The 21,036-nt window shown below is 40.7% G+C and overlaps 2 protein-coding genes across 4 annotated transcripts in view; one reads left to right on the top strand and one right to left on the bottom strand.

The window, feature by feature from the left end:
• The first annotated feature begins 275 nt into the window (after positions 1-275).
• On the top strand, positions 276-16,969 carry LOC311039301 (uncharacterized protein). 2 transcript variants are annotated; one of them, XM_084049078.1, is made up of 17 exons: positions 276-474; positions 1,636-1,683; positions 2,418-2,483; positions 3,444-3,576; positions 4,916-5,126; positions 6,443-6,585; positions 8,492-8,584; positions 8,903-8,991; positions 10,845-10,916; positions 11,088-11,213; positions 11,441-11,548; positions 11,805-11,942; positions 12,602-12,899; positions 12,997-13,051; positions 13,154-13,359; positions 13,833-13,918; positions 14,091-16,969. In XM_084049078.1, exons 1-17 carry the CDS (start codon positions 310-312, stop codon positions 14,175-14,177), a joined length of 2,124 nt encoding a protein of 707 aa, XP_083905204.1. In that variant the 5' UTR covers positions 276-309; the 3' UTR covers positions 14,178-16,969. The 2 variants fall into 2 exon arrangements, with proteins under 2 accessions (XP_083905204.1, XP_083905203.1); XM_084049077.1 differs by having other exon boundaries at positions 10,842-10,916.
• A 139-nt stretch (positions 16,970-17,108) lies between these two features.
• The window catches only part of LOC311039300 (uncharacterized protein), a 44,125-nt gene continuing 40,197 nt past the window's right edge, over positions 17,109-21,036 (bottom strand). For both annotated transcript variants that reach the window (XM_084049075.1, XM_084049076.1), the window contains exons 7-9: positions 21,027-21,036; positions 20,278-20,474; positions 17,109-18,382 (exon numbers count right to left, since the gene is read on the bottom strand). The exon at positions 21,027-21,036 is cut by the window's right edge and continues 124 nt beyond it. In XM_084049075.1, coding sequence (XP_083905201.1) covers positions 17,227-18,382; positions 20,278-20,474; positions 21,027-21,036 — 1,363 coding nt within the window. In that variant the 3' untranslated portion in view covers positions 17,109-17,226. The remainder of the gene's footprint in view (positions 18,383-20,277; positions 20,475-21,026) is intronic.

Genomic DNA, 21,036 nt, shown 5'->3' with positions numbered 1-21,036 from the left:
CTCTCTCTCTCTCTGTGTGTGAATCTCACATCGCGAGGAAACAGATAGACATGTATGCAAATGCACGGTGATAAATACACAACAACAAAATGTTAGGTATGCACACTTTGAGGTAGACCAGTTTGTCAACTCAAGCTTTTTGGCGTGATCACGGCCACCAACTATTTACACTTTTTGGGGCAGACCAGTTTGTCAAAATAATTTTGTAGTGACACGCCCAACTGTGCCAAATGGTTAGAAGTGAAAGCAATTTGCTCCACTTACATGTGTCTGTATTGTAGCTTGGTTGCATTTTCTAAGCTAAAGAAGATGTACCTGTGGAGATGCTGTGCTGCCGTGATTCTTGGTTTAATGTGGTATTTCACAGACTGTGCACCAACAACAGTGACCCAATGCTTGTGGGTCACTAGTTTGTGCATTTTGTGTTACATGTCAGCTCCACTGTTATTACAGGACATCAACCGGGAAAGCAAGGTAAGGAAAATATACAATACACTTGCATTCAGTATCAGTACTAATAGAATACAGCTCAAAGTACTTTGCAATATTGAGATATAGATTGCCAATATACTGTAGATGTAGACAAAAATAAATAACATTAGACTATGCATATAACAATGATTTGTTAGGTCTGACATATTTCATTTCATTTGTCAATGAAGTGTGCTAGTTGTGTGTGCACATAAGTTCACGCTTGTGCATATATGTATTTAAAGGTATAATTTCTGGATTTGTTTGGACTTTACATTTGGTTTAGTTTATCAGCACACAGATTGAAACGCTAATAAGATCAAGCTTTAAACATTCCTTGGTTGTAGTCAAGGCAAGTTTATTTGTAAAGTACATTTCAACAACAAGGCAATTCAAAGTGCTTTACACCAGCGGTTCTCAACCCTTTCTGGACCAACTTCAGGGCCAACTTGAAAATGTTCGTTCGCGGCCCACCCATCTGACAGCTTAACACGGCAACCGTTCATAGCAGTTACCTGTGAAGTAGCCTACTAGGCCAGTGGTTCTCAAAGTGGGGTCCCGGGACCCCCAGGGGTCCTTGAGGGGGTTCCAGGGTTCCCCAGCAAAATGTGTTAAAGGAGTAGTTCACCCAAAACATGACTTATTTCCTATCAATTGCACACCCCATGAAGCATTGAATTTCCGGTAGGAGACTCAAAGAGTCTACTTTGTGTCTCCTACCGGATACATTAGCATCTTTCCGCCAGTAATCAAATTATTGTCTTAGGAATGCGACAAAAAACAAAAGAAATCGATGAATCCAAGGCTTCATGGGGTGTGCAATTGATAAAAAATAAGACATTTTTTGGGTGAACTACTCCTTTAATGCATAAAAGTCAGTTTAGCCACTTTAACACTATGACGAAAAGGAGCTTGGAAAGACACTTTCTGACAAACCACAAACTGACAAAGTGACAAACTGACAAATTCAGGGAACTGAGAAAAAGGAAGAATGAACTGAAATCTCAAGCATGTGTTGTGCCATAATTCAAATGTAACTGTCATCAGTATTTTAAGTACAAATTACGATTAGGGCTATTATGCAAAATAATTGCAATCATCTCAAATAATTGCGATCATGTAATAATTGTGACAGGCCTAATGTCAACTCCACTATCATTCCAGAACATCAGTCAGGAGAGTAGCAGCACCAAAACGGAACAATCACTCCAGGTAATGAAAATACACAATCCACATTTACCGGTAGTGTCAATATGGTTATATCACTTTTGACATGATAACAATGCATTGTGGGTCATACTTACTACAAGTAGTGGAGAGAGCCTCAAATCTCAGAGGAAGCTTGGAATGTATAGTTGTAGAGAGTGATGTGGTAAATGATGACGGCACAAAGGGAATGGATTTAGCTGTGACCTTTGATCTGGAGGTATGAAGTATGATGATTAATTCTGTATTAGAGATATTTGATTTGACTTTGCAAATAACTATAATTGCTCAACCCATATGAAAATAAAATAATGTACCGCAGCAATGTTATATAACGAGCTGAGTATCACAGTGTGTCATGTAACTGTGTAAGTTGTATTTTGTTTATTTTTTTTCGTCTATGGACAGATTCCAAAGCAAAACAATAAAAGTATATCTTATCTTATCAAATGGTTTTATTAACCTGAATCAGATGACTGACTTGTGTAACAGAGCTAGATAATTAGTTTGAGATGTCCTGAGATCAATGTTACAGGAAAGTCGATTTGCTCCACTTACTGTACATGTATCTATAACATAACTGATTTCTGTAAACTGTGCCTTTTATATAGAGGCTAAAGAAGATGTACTTATGGAGATTCTTTGTTGCCACAATTCTTGGCTTATTGTGGTATTTAGACTGTGCACTGACAGTGACTGTGGTGTGTTTCTGTTGCATGTCAACTCCACTATTATTCCAGAACATTCAGAACATCCAGCAGAACAGCCAGGAGAGTAACAGCACCCAAACGGAACAATCACTCCAGGTACTGAAAAAAACACAATCCACTTGCATTTAGTGTCAATATGGTTATATCACTTTTGACATAATAACAAGCATTTTGTTTGTGTAACACGTATGTAATACGTACAGCTCAAAGTACATTGAGATATAGACAAAATAAATGTTACGCTATGCACAGTAACAATGATTTGTTAAGTCAGAAATATCTCATAACATTGTCAAGGAAGCATCGAGTAAATTACGATATATGTTGATTAATCTGTTGGGGCCATTTGTTATCATCAGTAGTTATTATTTAATTATTATTTAACTAGAGGCGACGCGGCCCTCACACCTACGTTGCACCACCGATCCGACTGAAATGCCCATATATGGAGATCTCTGTATCTGTCAGTCCATGTCCCTTTTATGCTCATACATATGGAGATCCCTAATGTCATCAGTATATGCCCATATATAGGCACGCCCCCTTTTGTGCCCATATATGGAGCTGACTGATTTGTTTGCGCCTGATGCAATGACGACATTGGGGTTAGACAACACACTCCATATTTGGGCGTAGCTGCATGGGGAGCTGCAGTGCACACTCCTTATATGGTTGTGGCTGAGTCATGGTGACATGAGCGTGACAACGTGGTCTGTCTGCCCGCACGTCCTCCCTTTAATATAGTGTTTGCTCTGTGTGCGTGTGCATGCAAGCAGGTGTATTTGATGACGATGACGGTAATATTTACGGAGTACACTGAAATCGAGGGAGAAAACTAACAAAAAAAACATTCAAATCCAGTGAAACCCACTGTGGTGAGAAGCTAATAACACTATTAATGGTGATCATTTTCTGTCAGATCACATCTCTGTTACAATCCGTAGTAAGAGTGAACAATACAATAATGGACAGTGTTTCCTTTCTTTTTCTTTTTGCAAATATATTTTTACAATCTGTCCTCTGCAGTTGTTTCATAGCTTTGTTTCTCTCCTTTAGGAGGACAGAGTGGTTGATCAGTTGGACTTTGACATCCTTGACATAAAGCCTACTACACATACTAGATACAGTGACTGGACTGGAACTTCACTGAAACCACTGTGTCCTGATTTAAAGAAATCTCTTCAGCAAGGTAGGTTTTGCTTTTTTGATCTATACTCCTTTACTTGCCATCCATTATGGTGTGAACAGTAGATATTGTCACATTTGCCATAGTGCAAACATTGGTACATTTAAATAACTCTCATTTGAAGGGGTGACTTTGCATGTAAACTATCTATGGTACATGATGCCTGGCGCAGTTTGAATGAGTCGAGGTTGTGTTTTGAATAAGTGCATCTCCCATGTCTCATGTCTGTGAGTGCGTGTCCACATCTTCTGGCATCACCAGAACAATCACCAAATGGCAAAACTATACAATACATGTAATGATGTCTGGAGACAGGGCATGCAGTTCATGTGTCCTCATTAAGTGCATGAGACATCTGTGATGGGTTGACGTATGGCTTAACAATCATATCCTCTTTAGTGTCTTCATTTAAACCACTTACCATTAAAGCATGACAGGTATGCTGCATTGTTGAGTCAGAGCCCCACAATGGGAGAGATGTTAATCTTGGGCTGTTATTAGTATGCAATGTCCCAACAATGTGGAATTGTTGGAATGCAATGTGTATGTCAACTATGTTCCGAAAACAGGGTGGAGAAACTAATAGCTGCTTGGCCTGTGCTTCTTGTTGTAACCCTGGGCAGATGATGTAAGGGTTCTACAGGTTCCATAAGCTGAGACTACTGCATATCCTGCAATAAACCAATAAAATGGAGCTAACATGCCTGTGTAATGACCTTTGAACAATTTAATATGTTCATTATTATTATGTCCAATAATGTTGCCTGCTTGAAATAAAAGCATGCACAAGCTTTTCTGCATCGATCTGTGTAAAGAAGCTCTGCACTTTAGTAATGTTTTTAACATATAAATTGCTTGTTCACTTTTTTTCTCCGCTTCTGAAGCCAGAGAGCAACATGAAGCTACAAAGTGACATGCGGCATTTGTCGCCGCATGACAGATGGAGGTGGTACAAAAATGTTTTCAACTTTTATCAGTGCTCCAATGAACGGATAAATCATCAAATAAGCATGTTTTATTTTCACCATCTACCCTCCCGCCTTTCTCCCCACAATTCCTACTCTGTTCTGTAAATGGAAGAATAACTCATCCTTGCTGATGGAAGCAGTTGCTGCTGCAACTACTTCCATGCTGTGCTACAGTACATTACAGTCTATTATTTTTAATACAGTCTAAATAAGTCTTATTATAACTTTTATTTTACTGCACTACTGACATTTGACAACTCAGGTGACCAAATTTCAGAACTGCTCGAAACATCCAATCTTGTCTATTTCAAAACATCCAGAGTCTGTTATTTGATACTTGTATTAAGTTGTGGTTGTCTTTTTTCCCCCACCAGTTATTGAGTGCATTTACACCCAATACCTCCACCCTTGGTACAGTGACACCCCCCGTAAAGACCAGCCCCTGCACCAGGTGCTGAGCAAGGAGAGTGACTTCATCATTGACCGAGTCATCTGCAGAGTCACAAACCTGAATGTCTGTAAAACCATTGTTGACTCTGTTCATATCTTGACGGAGCACATACGCTATGCCAAGCACTCTAACAGGTGAGATCAGCAAGGTGCTGAAGGCACTCAGGGGCTCAGACCACAGTCCTAAGCCCTGGTCCAGAGCGTTAGTGAGTTCTCTCTAAAGCCAGGCGCTCGGCTCTCAGCCCTGACAAAGAATTCCACTGCCCTGCGAGGGCTCCAACTGTAGTAAAAATAAACAAAACTACTTTGCTGTTTTATTTACTCCACTGCGTCCTCGACAGATCTGGTAAATATAAATGACCATTGACCATATCTGTAGAGGGCGCAGTGGAGTAAATTTCCATCTGACGGACATATGGCAGGGCGTTAGAGAGAACTCTCTAACGCTCTGGACCAGGGCTACACTGTCCTAAACTCTAGAAATGCCTTGTTCATGTATCGCCTTCTTTGAATCATTTACTTACTTATCTTTTATTGGCTCATATTGTTTCTTTTGACATACAGCCTATTTGTTGTGGAAAAGAGTATCATTATTTTAAAATGGCCTCCTATGACCGGAAAAAAATATGTAGAAGTACTGTACGTGTTCCTCTGCTTTCCTCTTATTACTCCAATTACAATTATGCATTGAATGTGCACTTCCCTTCTAAACATCCCCCTCACTAAGGTGAAAACAGACACAAATGCATATTGTCTGTTATGTAAAGTTTGACAAAACAGGCTAATACAGTCAGTACATTTTGGTTATGCTGAGCTTTTATTTTGGGGAATCGTACTATAAATAGATAAATAGATATAAAAGAATGTTGGAATGGTATGGATTAACGGTGAATTTAGAACAAAATGTTGCTCAAAATAACCCATATATAAATTTGCGTAGTTGGGAGCCATTGCACTACCCATGGCTGTCCCCAATTGGTTTGTAAGAAAAAGTAATTTTTGTACAGAAAGTCATTTGTTGTCAATACTAGTTCAGCGAGTTAAGTGACACAGGCTGGATTTCATTATGGATTTGTTTTAACCTGTATTAGTTAAATAGTCATTTGTATTTTGTCTGCAAATATTAGTGCTCTTAGATGGTGTTTACATATCTTCTGAAGATAGGAGGGGCTGGTAGAGGCTGAATTAAAATCTTGAGTATTACAATTTGGAGACATCCTTACGTATGTCCAAGACACATCTAATAATATTTAACAAATAACTTTAAAATGATATGCTCAATTTTAATAAAATGTTGTTGTGAATGTTGACAATTCATTTTATTTCATCACACACTTCATTAAAGTGTCATTAATCTGAGTTCAGGCCTCTTTAATAGGAAAACTTTGCGTGTGACTGTTTCAAAAGTGGATTATAAAACGGTGTTGTTTGGGTTGTTGTGTATCCTTCAGAGAGCCGCTGTTCAGTTCCAGGACAGAGGAGATTGCAGTTCTCAGGAAGTTTTCAGAGGCGTTGGTACGTAACCTTCTCCCCGTGTCTCTGTGGGGCCAGGATGCCATCTGCTGTGCCTTGAATGAGATCATTGCCTTAAACGGTAAGCAAGCACTAGAAGGTCAACTTCACCAGTGTGATAATTACATTTCAACAAAGTCAATGTGCAGCGCATTATCAAGATATCGAAAAATATTGTTACTTTCATTGTACAGTATCTTTCAACAGTGTAAATGCAAACAACGAACCAGAAACAGCTATCTAATAATGTTGTTGTCTTGCCACGTACTGTAGCACACCTGTCGTTGTATGGTTGTTTGCAACTAATTCATTTTTTAGAGAAAATGGACGGTTCCAGTACCTTGGTGGGCCATAGAACTGTTTTTCATAATAAACTAGAAAAAGTGCTCCTCGGAGCACAGGTCTCCGCCAGGTCAGGTAGGTTATTGTGGCCTCCTGGTGGCGCTATAATAGGCCAATGTGAAAAGGGTGGCATTTCTTCTTAGGCCTTTCAATGGGACACTGCATTCATGATTTGAGGCATTTTGTTCCAAAAATGTGTTTTGCTAAATTAGACCTGCTGGTGGCGCTATAAAGGCCAATGTGAATGTGAAAAGGGGGGCATTTCTTCCTCGGCCTAGTGGGAATCTGCATGCAAACTTTCACGGAAATTGCACACTGCATTCATGTTTTGAGGCATTTTGTTTAAAACTGACCAATCCTGCAAACTTTGGAAGCCACTGTAAGCCAAATAGGATGGAATATGAAATATCGGACAGATCCATCAGAATCACATGACTATGGAGATGCAGTGTACCAATTTGCGTGTTTTTTGGACATAATCTGAAGGAATAATCTCCAAAAATGTATTTTACATAAATCGGCCTCCTGGTGGCGCTGTAAAAAGCAGATGTGAAAAATGCAGTCCAATGTTTTTCCTTGGCCTCTAGGGAGTGTGCGTGCAAAGTTTCACGCAGATCGGTGCAGTTATAGTTAAAAATGCAAATCGGCCAGTTATAGCGCCACCATGAGGCTGATTTGAAAATGTTCAAGTGGCATTTCTTCCTCGGCCTAATGGGAATGTGCGTGTGCAATTTTATGGAAATGGCAAGCTGCGTTCATGATTGGAGGCAGTTTGTTCAAAACGGACCAATACTGCAAACTTTGGAAGCCAACCTTAGCCAATGAGGATGCAATATGGGAAATCGGACAGATCCGGGTTGATCACATGACTATAGAGATACTGTGTACTGATTTGCATGACGTTTGGTTAAAAGCTGTAGGTGTAATGGGAAAAAAATGGGTTTTGCACAAATCGGCCTCCTGGTGGCGCTATAACAGGCCCATGTGAAAAATGTGGGGCAGAGGTTCTGAATTGGCATCCAGGGAGTGGGTGTGCACAGTTTCGCAGCGACCGGGCCAACGGTGCCGGAGATTAGCTGGTAACACACAGACAGGACACACGCACGCACACACACACGGACGGACGGACGGACGGAGGGTAAAACATACTCTCTCGCCATGCCTTTCGGCCTGGCGGAGACAATAAAGTATTACAATAATACTGTAGTGTCCCAGGGTGTGCCAACTTGGCTGGCCACACAATTTTATTGTTTTACTGTTGTTCGTTATGCTTTTACTGTTATTGTTATCGGGAGAGTGTTGTGGGGTGTAATGTTTTATGTTGTTTTATGCCATGCCATTAATTTCACCATTTAGGATGTTGTACATGCAATTATCTACTGTAGTGTACACACATCTACTGATAACTATTTGTGGAACCAGAATTAATCACTGACATTTTTGGACTGGCTTGGACTGCTCTTAGAACAGAAAGTAAATATCAAAACAAAACCAAAAATGATATGTACTGTATGTATGTATTTACAGTATGTATTCGTTCGTTCATTTATTCATGCATTCATTAATTTATTCATGTTTTCCTACTTAAACGTACTAGTAGTATGAGTATTGGGAGTTAATTGTGTGTTTGTCGTTGCTCTCCTCAGCTCTGGAAATGGTTTCATGGCTGTCTGAACCATCCAACCTGAACCAACTATTGGTGACTTGCCTCGACAGTGGTGCCTCAAAACAGACACATGGTGAGTCAACAAAATTGAGCAAGGTTTGAGAAAGGGGCCGATGTGATTCTAATGTCTGATTTATACTTGTACTTTTGCACTTCCTAGAAATTTGCATTGTTAATCTCATGAAACACTGATCAAGTCCTTGAACCAAGGACTCCCTAATAGAACTATTGACAATATTACAGATAATGTCTCTCTCCATGCATTTTCGAAAAAAGTGTATTCCAAATTCATTAATGATCATGGTTGAATGTACTGTCTGTGCAACGTGGATTTATCACACCTTACAAACCACATGTGTATGTTCTGTCGTGAATTTGCTGTTCTTCTCAGCTCTGGATAGTGACCAAATTGGCGATGACAACTGTGAGGATTACCAAATTGTTGCTGACTGCTTCACTGCTGATAGCGAAGAAAGTGAGGTAAGGTACATTTTATTCATGAAGCCAAACAAGACAAGAGTTGCAAGGTGCTGTACAGCAATACAATACAATAAAATATGTTTTTAAGAAATCATGTAAAACTGAAAAATAGGGAAATAAGAAGTTAAAACAGAAACAAAAATCTGAATAAAACAATAGACATTTAAAATTGCACAGAAAGTCGACACTTGAACGAATGAGTTTTTAGCAGTTTTTTAAAAGAATCAACTGACCGTTTGTTATTGCCTGCCGTTACTTCCACCACGGGATCCTAAGGCAGATTTCCAATGGCCTTTCTGCATTGAGGTTTGGATGAATTAATAATATAATAATAATAAAACATTTTATTGCACCTGTCATGACATGAAATGCAGCTCAAAGTGCTTTACAGAGCAAGAATACAATTACAGAAAAAGTACAAATAATTTAACAATAAAGCAAAAAAAGAAAAGCAAAAGCATAAAACTATAAAGATAATAGCGTTTTTTCTTATTTTTTTATAAGATCTCTGGCAATTACGGACCAGAGATGATTTAGATTATTGGTTTGCCTTTTTCAAAGGCATTGTATTCCACAACATAATAATAACCTCAGCACCGCAACAACAACAGCAGACCGGCAGGATCATTGACTCTGCCTTGAATATGGGTGAATTTGGGTGTGACGCTTGACAACAACTTTAAGTTCGATAAAAAGATCAGCTCTGTGGTCAGAAACAGCTTTTTCCAACTTTGGTTGCTGGCCAGGATTAAGAAATCCATATGTTTGTCTCATCAAGGCTCGATTACTGTTATTCACTGTATGTAGGCATCGACAAGTCGGCCCTTAGACGTCTGCAGTTCGTACAGAACGCTGCCGCTCGCCTCCTTACTGGCAAGAGGAAGCACGATCATATCACCCCGGTCCTCGCCTCACTCCACTGGCTACCCGTGAAATTTAGAATTGATTTTAAGATTTTATTATTTGTTTTTAAAGCCCAAAATGGGCTGGCCCCCGCAGAATTTGATCTTATAGAGCCATACACCCCAGCCAGGGCCCAGAGGTCGACTGACCAGTTGCTCCTGTTTGAGCCCACAACTAGTTACAAGTCCAGACTGACTGAACCTTTGCAGTGGCCGGCCTCAGCCTCTGGAACAGTTTGCCCTATACATATTAAGTCTGCTTAGCCTCGCGTGGCCAGACAATATCACACGACACACTGCGTGGATATTAGTCTGGTCCCTATCAACGATAGATTTTTTTCCAAGGGGCGGTTACAAAAAGATCCAAACGGACTCTATTGTTTAGACTTAAACCAATCAGAGCAGTGCTTCCTTGTACGAACCAATCAGAGCAGTGCTTCCTTGTTGATAAGCCCGCCCACATTTGAATACTGGGCCCTGGTTGGTCCCGCACAACCTCTGCGGGAGAGAAATACATTCTCTATGGAGGGGGGCCAGACCTAATCTGCCGAGGGCTAAAGTGCAGATTCGTCTGGAACCAGGCTAAAGTCTGCTCACTCCTTAGCGGACTTCAAATCTTCACTTAAAACTGATTTCTTCTCCCTGGTCTGATCGTTAAACCCTTGGCTTAAATTGTGTAATGCTGTCTTTATTGCCTTTGTAATTTTTTGTTATGTTTTTTGTTTTTATTCCACCTATTTAATCTGTTTAATCTTCCTGTTTTCTGTATGCTTGTTTTTTGATCTGACTTTGTACAGCACTTGGTTGACCACTGGTCATTGTAAATGTGCTTTATAAATGCAGTTTGAGTTAGGTTGCGTTGACAATATAATTTAGCCATGAATTGATTCATGTCGAAGTGATGATTAAAGGCATGTAACTGAGCTGAGTCCTCCTAATTTCCATTAGGAGGACATTGACCTGGAGGACTACCTGAAGGACAACATGTGGTGCGATGGTCGCTGGGCTCTCAGCATCCCTCATGTGAGTCACACGTCACAGTGACACTCTCACTAATGCTTACACTGGGACCACTGCAACTGCACATCCCATGGAGTTTGTGTGAATATGAGTCTGAGTCTGTCTGTCTGTCTGTCTGTCTGTCTGTCTGTCTGTCTGTCTGTCTGTCTCTCTGCCTGCTGTGTTGTACTGTAGGTGGAGTGGAAGAATGAGGAGCTGGTGTTCACTGTGCACCTGGAGGAACAAGACGGCACAGAGAACCTCCACTGGGACATCAAGAAGACCTATATGGATGTTATATGGCTCCGCAACAGACTGCAGGTTAGGGATACCACACACAGTAGGCCTACTCACAGCCAGTCACAGTGGCAGATTCTAGAACATGGTTAGGTATTGAACATTGGGGTTTCGGAACCCAGCGTTGGCCATGGGTTTTGCATGGGTGAAATAGACACCCATATTTAGCAGGCAATTGTTTTGACGGGTGGGCTAAACCTTTTGCTGTTTTGAGGACTCTACAACTCTCTACGACTTGTTGCTGTTTTCAGAACCCTGCCAACCTTCCCTTGATATCAGAGCTGCCAAAAAGCTCAGAGGAGATGATCAGTGATGGAATCAAAGATGAAGTCAGAGCCTCTGTGGAACGCTTCCTTCAGGTAAACATCACCATGAGTACAATATAGGCCTGTGGTTCTCAACAAACCAAATAAATTAATTAATTAAATTTAATTAATTACATCTGTAAATTAATTTTACAGATTAAAGAAGTGGTTAAACAGATTTTCACGGGGAACCCCGGAACGCCCAAATCCTTGTGGTCGTCCCGGGACCCCACTTTGAGAACCACTGCCGTAACACATCCACAATTTCAGCACTATAAGGTCTTCTTACCCATGTCCTGTTGCTGTACAGGAAGTGGTTGCTGATGATCAGATGGGTCACAGCCAGCCAGTCTTTAAGTTCCTCTGTCCTTTGGAGCTGAACGAAGAAGAGCGTGATCTTCTCAGCGGCTTGGCCACCTTGCTGACTGCAGGACAACAGGGAGATGAGGTAAACAGAAACACTGACTGCACCAGTGTTGTTCTTTTGATTGATTGAATATGTTATTAGGCAAAAATGTAAAACAGCACAGTTGCATTTAAAATACTGTCTAAAAGGTATGTTCAAAAAAGTCCTTGCGGTCATGTTTCCAATGAGGTCCTTGGTATTCAATTCATAGTCAAAGTCTTAATGTTTTGAGAAGAACTATTTCACACTATTTCAACTTTGTAAAGGAACAACAACAGCTATGAATAGATCAGTGGTTCTCAAACGTGTTCATGTCAAGGACCCCCAAATGTATAATTTTTTCAAGGTAAAAAGAAAAAGCTGATCTACAAGCTCACAATGCATTGTGTTTTTGTGAGCTTGTAGATCGGCTATTTTCAAATATCCGATGTATATGGGTTTAAAGTGGTTAAAATAATGTTGATACTACATTCACTATTCACTTTGCTGTGGACCCCCTGCAACCCCCTCAAGGACACACTTTGAGAACCACTGGAATAAAAGATGTAGGCAATCACATTTTTCTCACAAGCATTTGTCGCTTTGTTACATTTGCATCAAATATATATTGATACATTTTTAAGATGTTTGCTGTCAGCTGAACTGTGAACTGAATATCTTAGATGAACTGTCACAAGCAGATGCTGCTCTTTTCTTTACAGCTCCACAGCTCACATATAGATGCCAGAAAGGAAGACTTGAGCTCTTTATGTCCAGATCCTGAAATTCTAACATCAGAGGAAACCCCTGAGGCCTCAGATGAGGATTGTGACATTGCGTCTGATAGTTGGAACCCATTCGGTGGAAAGTCTGCTAGAAAGGAAAATCAGCGTTTGGACGCGTCCGATGGACTCCAAAAGACTAAGGTGAAGGATCAAAGGAAGCTGCTTCAGAAGACGGCCAGCTTGGAGGAACAAAACGCCACTGATGCCATAATGGAGCTGTTGTCAGAAATATCTGGTTTGTTCAGCAGTCAATCCCCAATGCTCATTGGCTCATCTTCACAGTATTATTCAGCAATGGTTAAATAGATGATTATTGTTCTCATGTCTTCCAGGCAATTCCGTCCTTTTGAACATGATCGATAACTTCGTTATGCCCTTCATGAGAAAGTAAGGCTAATTTAAAAATATGTTTTGACCACTTCTCACATAGTTCTCTAATCACAGAATCTTTTATTTAGTTGACCCGTATCTTCTCTACCTTTTTACCAGTGAGGTGAATACCTTAATAAGCAAGATGATCCCGACCGAAGAGAAGATGACCGCATACGTCAACAACATGTGTGAGCAGCAGTGGCCTGGTGGTTCACCAGCACCACCTAAACCAAAGCCGTCTACCCATACCAACAAGAAGAAACCTACCAACGAGGACATGGACAAGACAAGGGACAAGGCCTTCCAGCTCATCTGTGACGCATGTACGTACGCGCCCTCCTCCCTTCTGTCTTCACGGTTTCAACATTCTGTGATAGCTTGGAGACGTGTGAAACCCTTGTCAGCTGTTTACTCCACTGTTTCCCAAACTTGTCAGCCCAAGGCGCAAAAGATATATGAATGTATATACATAATAATGTATACAAATATACATTGTGAATTAGTGGCTTAAGCCCAATTTCAAACAGAGTGAAAATAGCTAATCTACAAGCTCACGATGTGTTGCATTGTGACGCGTTATAAAGGTGACAAAAAGCGATATTTACTCATGACCCATAAAAATGGGTCCGCAACTCCCAAACTAGGTCCCGACCCAGTGTTTGGGAAACAGTCTTTTGCTACACTAAATGGAACAGAGCTGTGCATAGTACTATTGTAAGAATGAAACGGTCTAGGAAAATCTAAGTAGCTCTTAAGTCTTAAAGTATGCTTTACCCATGATGTGTTGTCTCCCTAGATTCGTCCAAAATCTTTAAGCAGAAGAAGTTGGAGAAGGTTTTCAAACTGTTTCAGAGCAGTTCTGAAAACAAGAGACTGGTGTATGTGAGTATCCATCCTTGTAGAGTGAGACGCACGTGTCATTCTGTCGCTTTCCCTGTCTCATCGCATCAATTTTGCAAGCTTTTCCAAGCTAACAATAACAACTTTCTCAAAGATTATAAAACATGTTTTCCGTCTTGCTGGCTAACTGGTCCCTTTTTCTAAATTCTGACAGCGGCTCTTGTCTTTCTTACTGACCGAGTTTATACCTGGTGAAGACGCCCTCAAGGATGCCCTGCAGAAAGTGAAAACATTTAAATAGCAAATCTCAGGTGAACACCAATGGACCCTCTTAATGTTTTATAACAATGATCATAACACATTATAAAGCATTTTATAATGACTTGATGATGATAAAGTATGAATTCATTATAATCTGCTTATAGCACTGTATAGTTACAGTTAAAATCACTCAAGTAGGCTACTCATGATGCTTTAAAACACTTATCGCAACATATTATATTGTCAAGTAAATATAATAAAACGTCATAATTGCTGGTCACTCTCAGACTGTTTTTCTTTTGGCCATGCAGTATCATCTATATTATAATTCTCATATAGGTCATAATTATGTCATGATGCATGTTACGACCAACCGTATTATTTTGTATTTGGTTATAATTTGGTATTGTTATGATAGGTTGGAATATGTTTGTCTTATTTGTGGCTTGTCCCTCGTGTCTTCCAGCCCATGTGAACTGTTTGTTAGTGTTTGCCTTTGGTTCACCTTGAGTATTTTATTTTGATATTCCAAAACCTTGTGTATTCTCGGGTGGTTATAATCAATTGATGCTTTAAGTAAAGTGAAGAGGAAAAAAAACATCTTTGCAAGAACAACACAAAAGTTTCTGTGTGCACCTCCAGCAGTGTCTTTACTTGAAGCACCTAATGACCACTTATACTTACTTAAATATTTTATTATAGTTACTTAAAGTCACGCTATAACGCATTATAACAGCGAGTATAATACATCATTAAATATATTATAATGTAGGCCTAATACAACTATGACAATCTGTGTGTAATGCATTAAGTATGTTTATAATGCAGTTGAGTTTAGACATAGGCTTAATAGAAAGTGATAATAGTAATGCTGTCTTTTGGGAGTTATAGTATGAGTTTTGTTTGGAGTTTAATGTGCAGTTATTGTGTGACCTTTTGACAACATTGACAATGGACATAATTAATGTACCAAGTTTCACCACTAGAGGTCAGTGTTGACCAAGCACCATGCCATGCATGTTTCAAAAAGAGGAGTTATTTCATGAATGTAGCCCATTACATATCACTGAAATCAGAACCCTCAAAGAACCCTCTTAACTTCTTACCTTAACTCCACTTTAATTTGCAAGATGTTTGATGTCAGTCATTGGAAAAAGGGTTGATAAATGATTTGTGATTATAATTCTTATGTTTTGGTTTATTTTGTTTAGTTGTATGGTTGCATGGTTTGTATTAGGTGGTGTGGTTATTGTTTTGCATTCCTTATTCATGAGTTATTTTGAATGTATTGAGTTGCATAATGTGTTTTATGCTAACCTATATTTCTCACTGCTAATCACCCTGTGCTTGATGGAGGACCTGCACCTGGACAAATGATATGCCCCTGGTTGGGAAAAGTGATTGCTGTATGGGTGTGGGTTAGATGAATAGATTAATATTGTTTAAGTGTGTTTAAGAAAATTGCCACATTTATGAAGTTACTAAGTTACTTTTAAAATATTATTTCTTAAGGCATTACTATGTCCATGTATCAGCATGTAGCCAATGCTTAGCCAAGGCTGTTTATTTCCCTCGATTACAAAAAAATGTATACATGAATAAATAAAATAAACCAAAGGTCTGTCTAAACAACAGTCTTTTAATAGACGAGTCATGTTAGAAACATTGCCTTATGTACAGTACACTGTTCGTTAACTTGCAGCAACAAAGCTTCATAGAACACATCTTTGGAAGAGTCCATTAATTGTTAATATCAAAAACAAAAAGAGGGGCTTAGTGAACACATACCAAAAAAAAAAAAAAAAGATATTTAAATATATACTGTTCTTCCGCATCGTATAATAAATATCAATCATTAGCCACTTATCAACAAGAGCACACAAACGAATAAAAAGGTAAAATTCAAAAGCCATTTAAATTGTATGTCGAGTTGACAATCTGTCCGCGTAGGCTTAACTCCTGATAGTGCACATCAGAAACTACAGCAGTAATTTCATAAAATGGAGAATTTGAAACTGTCTGCTTGTATTCAAATATGTCATACAAATAGACCAATTGTGAGGATAACAAATACCGATTTCGACTAAAACCAATAGAAGTACAATAATGACCTAAATGATTTCTTTCTGGAGGGTTGTTACGTTGAAATCCTGCTCTTGTTTCTTTCCAAAGCAGTATAACACTTATAGTGACATGAAAAAGCACACATAATTATTTCATAATTATATCATCTTTATAAATTATTTTTGTGATGTTGACTTCACTTTGAGAACGTTCCTTTCATGTTAACTTAAACCCCACCAACACACAACTACATATGTTTTTGCTTGTGGAACTTCATTCAAGGACATTTCTTACAAATTAAGAGATTTACTACTGCACTGTATATTTGGTAACTCAAAGGCCAGCAAATTGAATCATCCACTCATTATTGATTCTGTAGTCATATTTCTGCTGTAATTGTTTTAAACCACATGAACCCTGGCGGCCCTAGTCTGGACATGTCATAACAGGCAAACATTCAGCAAAAAAATAGCAGATCTACAAGCTAACAAAGCATCGCGTTGAGGCGTGTTATGAGCTTGACTGTTTGCCTATTATGACTTGCCCTGACTATAGGGACGCTAGGTTTCATGTGGTTAATGACACTCACTGTGTACAAGCAAGGTTTAAATGTAAAACATGCTTGTACGCAGTGAGAACTTCAGAAGGCATGGTATACACCAAGACAGATCACTGTAGGTGTGAGGTAAGCATGAACACATTCGATGAATGGCAATAATTTTCCACCAAATGTTGCTCGAATAACCCTTTCCTAATGGTGTTGATGAATCAGGGCCCAGGTGATTAGATTATGAAACACCACACAAAGCGTGTGTAGTCCAAAAACTACAAACTGTAATGCAAATGATTGCGTTCGATTGTCACAATGTTGTTTCTTAGAACATGAGCCTTGTTTTTTAGGAACTAAACAGAAACCGTCATTATTCAATGCTGGTGAAAGTGTAAAATAATCATAATATTTGGTACAGTACCATAATGTACACATTCATTTTTGGGAGGTGTATGGTTACGCGTTAATGTCGTCGTTATTGCATGTAAACATAGGGATTGGATTTGGGTGGCCCTGTGGTCATCGCGTACGGCATAACGTTCCTGGGACCAGTCATGGTCGACTGTCCCATATCAGGACCTCCCTCTGGCCATGGGGGGGAGTCCATGGGTTCTCTTTTGATTGAATGGATCATGCCGTGGCCTTTGAACTCATAGCCGTTGTGCTTGCTGTAGTCCTGGTACATGCAGACCTTGTGGGGCTCCATGGCAGCACCCGGATAGACGTGTGCGTCCATGAGGTTGATCGATTGGCTGCTGCAAAGAGGGTTCGAGTGAGAGAGTCTCTGAGGACTGAATTGGCTCATGCTGTTGTGGTGATCTGAATCTTTGTCGTACTTTGATAGGTGCGCGCCGCTGTTGCCACCGTTACTGATGGCGTAGTTCTGATAGTGACCGTTGCTGTACGGCGGGCTGACACGTGCCTTCCCTCTCTGGCAGGGTGAATATTCATGTTCGTAATAATCTGCTTCCGATTTGAGGTGGACGCCGCTGCCGCTTGAATCGTATCCCCCGCCGCCGTAATGATGGTCGACGGCCTCCATTTTGCGGCAGCCCCAGGGCTGCCTGTACGTGTTGCAGCCGTTCTCGGAGTCCGAGTCGTGCTCCACTTTGATGGGCGGCATCTCGGGCATCAGACCGGCATTGAAGCGGTGGCTGTAGTCATTCTCTCGCTTCACCGCGTCCACACAGTAGACGTCGAGGTCTGCGGGATTCTGCATGTTCCCGTAGAGCTTAGGGACAAACGCGTCCCCTCCTCTGCCACCATGGCTGCCAGGGGACACGCAGTACTTGCTGTACGGCCCAGCTCTGCTCAACCGGTTCGAGGCGACGTATCCAATTCCTTGTCCTGCTCTGAGGGGTCCCGAGCCGGAACGCATGGGCCATCCACCGCCCAGACACGGCCTGAGGTCTTTGGCAGTAGGCATGGGGGTTTTACAGTAATTCAGGGGTTCCTCTTGGTTGTAATATTCATTGGGGCATTGCTTGAGGTTGTCTTTGGAGACGGGGGTCCAGGGAGCGTGGTGGGCTCGCTGTACACTGCCCGGAGTGGGAGAAGGAAGTAGGAGAGGGTCTTCAATTTCATCCACACCGCTGTTAAGTGAGTGCATTCGTAAGTGCTCTCCTCCATCACTGTAAAGGAGACAGAAAAGTGGTTTCTGTTGGTGTAGGATCAAGAGACAGTACAGTACAGTATAGTACAGCACAGTAGATAGTACAGTAAATTGCAATGCTGTTAATCAACAGTTAATTAACTTCATGGGAAATCATCTGCATGGACATGAAGTCAAGGTGGGACAAAATGGAGGTTTCACCTAATTGTTTTTCCTTCCCCTTTTTTCAACTTCTTTCACAAATCACAATTCAGTACATAAGTGAGTCAAGTGACACAGTCATCACAGTTGTACACATGCAGGGAGACGAAGAAGTGAGACATACACATAGGCTACGCTAACAGGCACATAAAGCAGGACATGACAAAATGAGCACATGCTACCACATAGCAGGTTATGAGCCTAATTTAGCTAATAAATGTTCAAAATAACATTAGTCTATGCATGCATAAAACCTGCTGCTTATCTATGTGTGCACAAGGCTTTATTTGTAGAAATCAGGTTGCAACATAGCAGGTGGTTTTAGTGTGTCTGGACTCTATTTTAGGGAGAGGCAATGTTAATGCAAAAAAAAGTATGCAAGCAGACCATTCAAACTGACAACCTTCATCAGGTGACTTAACACAGTGCTCAAGGTAGTTTACACCAAGGAGAAGTAGTGCAGCAATTTTGACAATGGCCATGGCCTTGATTGTGACTTTACAGTTGGTTGACTGTAGAGGGGGCTAGAGGCATGTTCATCTAAAAATGTTTAGGCAGCAAGCTGATTATTGAAGTGGCTACAAGTGAGTGTAGTGAGTGGCATGGAACTGCAGGGCTGATCAAGGTAATTAAAAAAGGTACGGTCATCTACGTCATTTTCGCTATGCAGTAATTCCAGCCGGCAGATTCGTCGCATTGGGAAGCAAACTGCAGCAGGGAGTTTGGTGGAAAACATAGGAACCAGAGAGCCAGATCGACCAGCTTACTACGTCGCAGTCGTTTCTGAACGACTGCGATGTTTCTGAACAACTGCGATGTTTGTACTCATACTAAGACATATCATACATGTTTTCTGCTCTGTTGCTTTTCGATGTGCACACTGTATGATTTTATTGACCAATCTAAAGAGCACAAAGTATGTTTCCGAACATGCTAAAGTATCGCAAAATTGTCGATCATTGACAGCCTGACAACCAAATCTTGCGATACTGCCGAGCCAGTTTAGATGCCTCAATAAAATGATACAGTGTGTACATCGAAAAACAAAGTGATTAGAAAACAACCTGTGATATGTCTTCTTTTATATTCCAAAACCGATTAACTGACAAAGGACGCACTCATTCCGATATAGTCTTTGTTCACAAGCTGGTCCAGCCGGCTGTCATTGACTCTAATGTATTTCACACAACTGCGGGATCCAGTTTTGCCACCCATGGGCGTCAATGGCGCCTGTCTGGCCTGTGGACTGACCCTACCTTCTTCTATCATAGCCTTGGGGCTGATGAGGCACTGGAGACAGGTATAACTGGAACTTGAGGTGAGATTATGGGATGTGGGAGAGGTCAGAGTGAGGAGACAGTGAAGGGCCATAGCAGTGTTTGAAATTCGAGGGTTTTTTCTTTTCTTTCTTTTCTTTTTGCACCTTTTTTGATTTATTTCACCTGTTCTGCTACAGCTTCTGTGATGCCACACATCATGTATAAATCATCCGCCATCTTCTTGAAGGTGCAAAACCGGTCCATAGAAAAAAGGCAAACATGTGCTTCATCCCAAAATACCCGTATGTGTGTCTCAAAGAATAATGTCACGCCAAAATAGGGACACCGCGCTGAAAGTGGTTAACCAATACAGCAAAAACAAACTCCAAAATCAACATATAGGGTTTAACGCCCCTTTAACAGTTTGAACTTGTCTAATGTCATATTTTCTTACCCATGCTCAAGTGTGGGGGTCATTCCTTTGCACTTCCCCCTCATCATCACAGTCTTCATCTTCATCTCTGTGATGGAGGGCAGCATGAGGGGGACGGCCACACAGAACAGAGCCAGCTGCGCAGGCAGCACAGCCCCGCTGACCGACCTCTTTCTCTGTCCGTCCAGGAACTTCAACCTGCCCTGGAACTGCATGGCCTGGAAGAACAGGAGATGACGAATTGATTGAGTTGATTTGACTCACGTTGAGGTTTGTATAATGGAGCGATACTGCTCCAGGCTGCAGACACGGTATGATTGTCTTGTTTAACCACTTAAGCCCTGTAATGTAGTTTTGAAAATGTTCACCTATAATGCCAAAGCCTTTCCCAAAGCGGACATGGCAGTGTGCAATGAATTACTGATGACTTAACTTGAATGAAACCTAGCATTTGGCCATGGACCCCCATCTGAAAACAATTTGTGCCAGGGACCCCCATAAGAGAAGATTTGTGTTGTTAAAAATTGCTCACACTTCCTGCAGATTTTTATTATGCCCAAATAACCAAACAGACAGACAGACAGACTGACTGACAGACAGACAGACAGACAGACAGACAGACAGACAGACTGACTGACTGACTGACTGACTGACTGACTGACTGACTGACTGACTGACTGACTGACTGACAAGCTAAACTAAAAAGGTCTTATTTTAGTTCTGTCTTGTGTCTTAATATTTAATCTTCAAATATGGGTCAGACCACTTACCAAGAAGCCA

This window comes from Gymnoscopelus microlampas, assembly GCF_963454915.1.
Source record: "Gymnoscopelus microlampas genome assembly, chromosome: 22".
NCBI lineage: Eukaryota > Metazoa > Chordata > Actinopteri > Myctophiformes > Myctophidae > Gymnoscopelus > Gymnoscopelus microlampas.
Note: the sequence above shows the minus strand (reverse complement) of the source record. Positions and strands in the feature narration are given on the sequence as shown.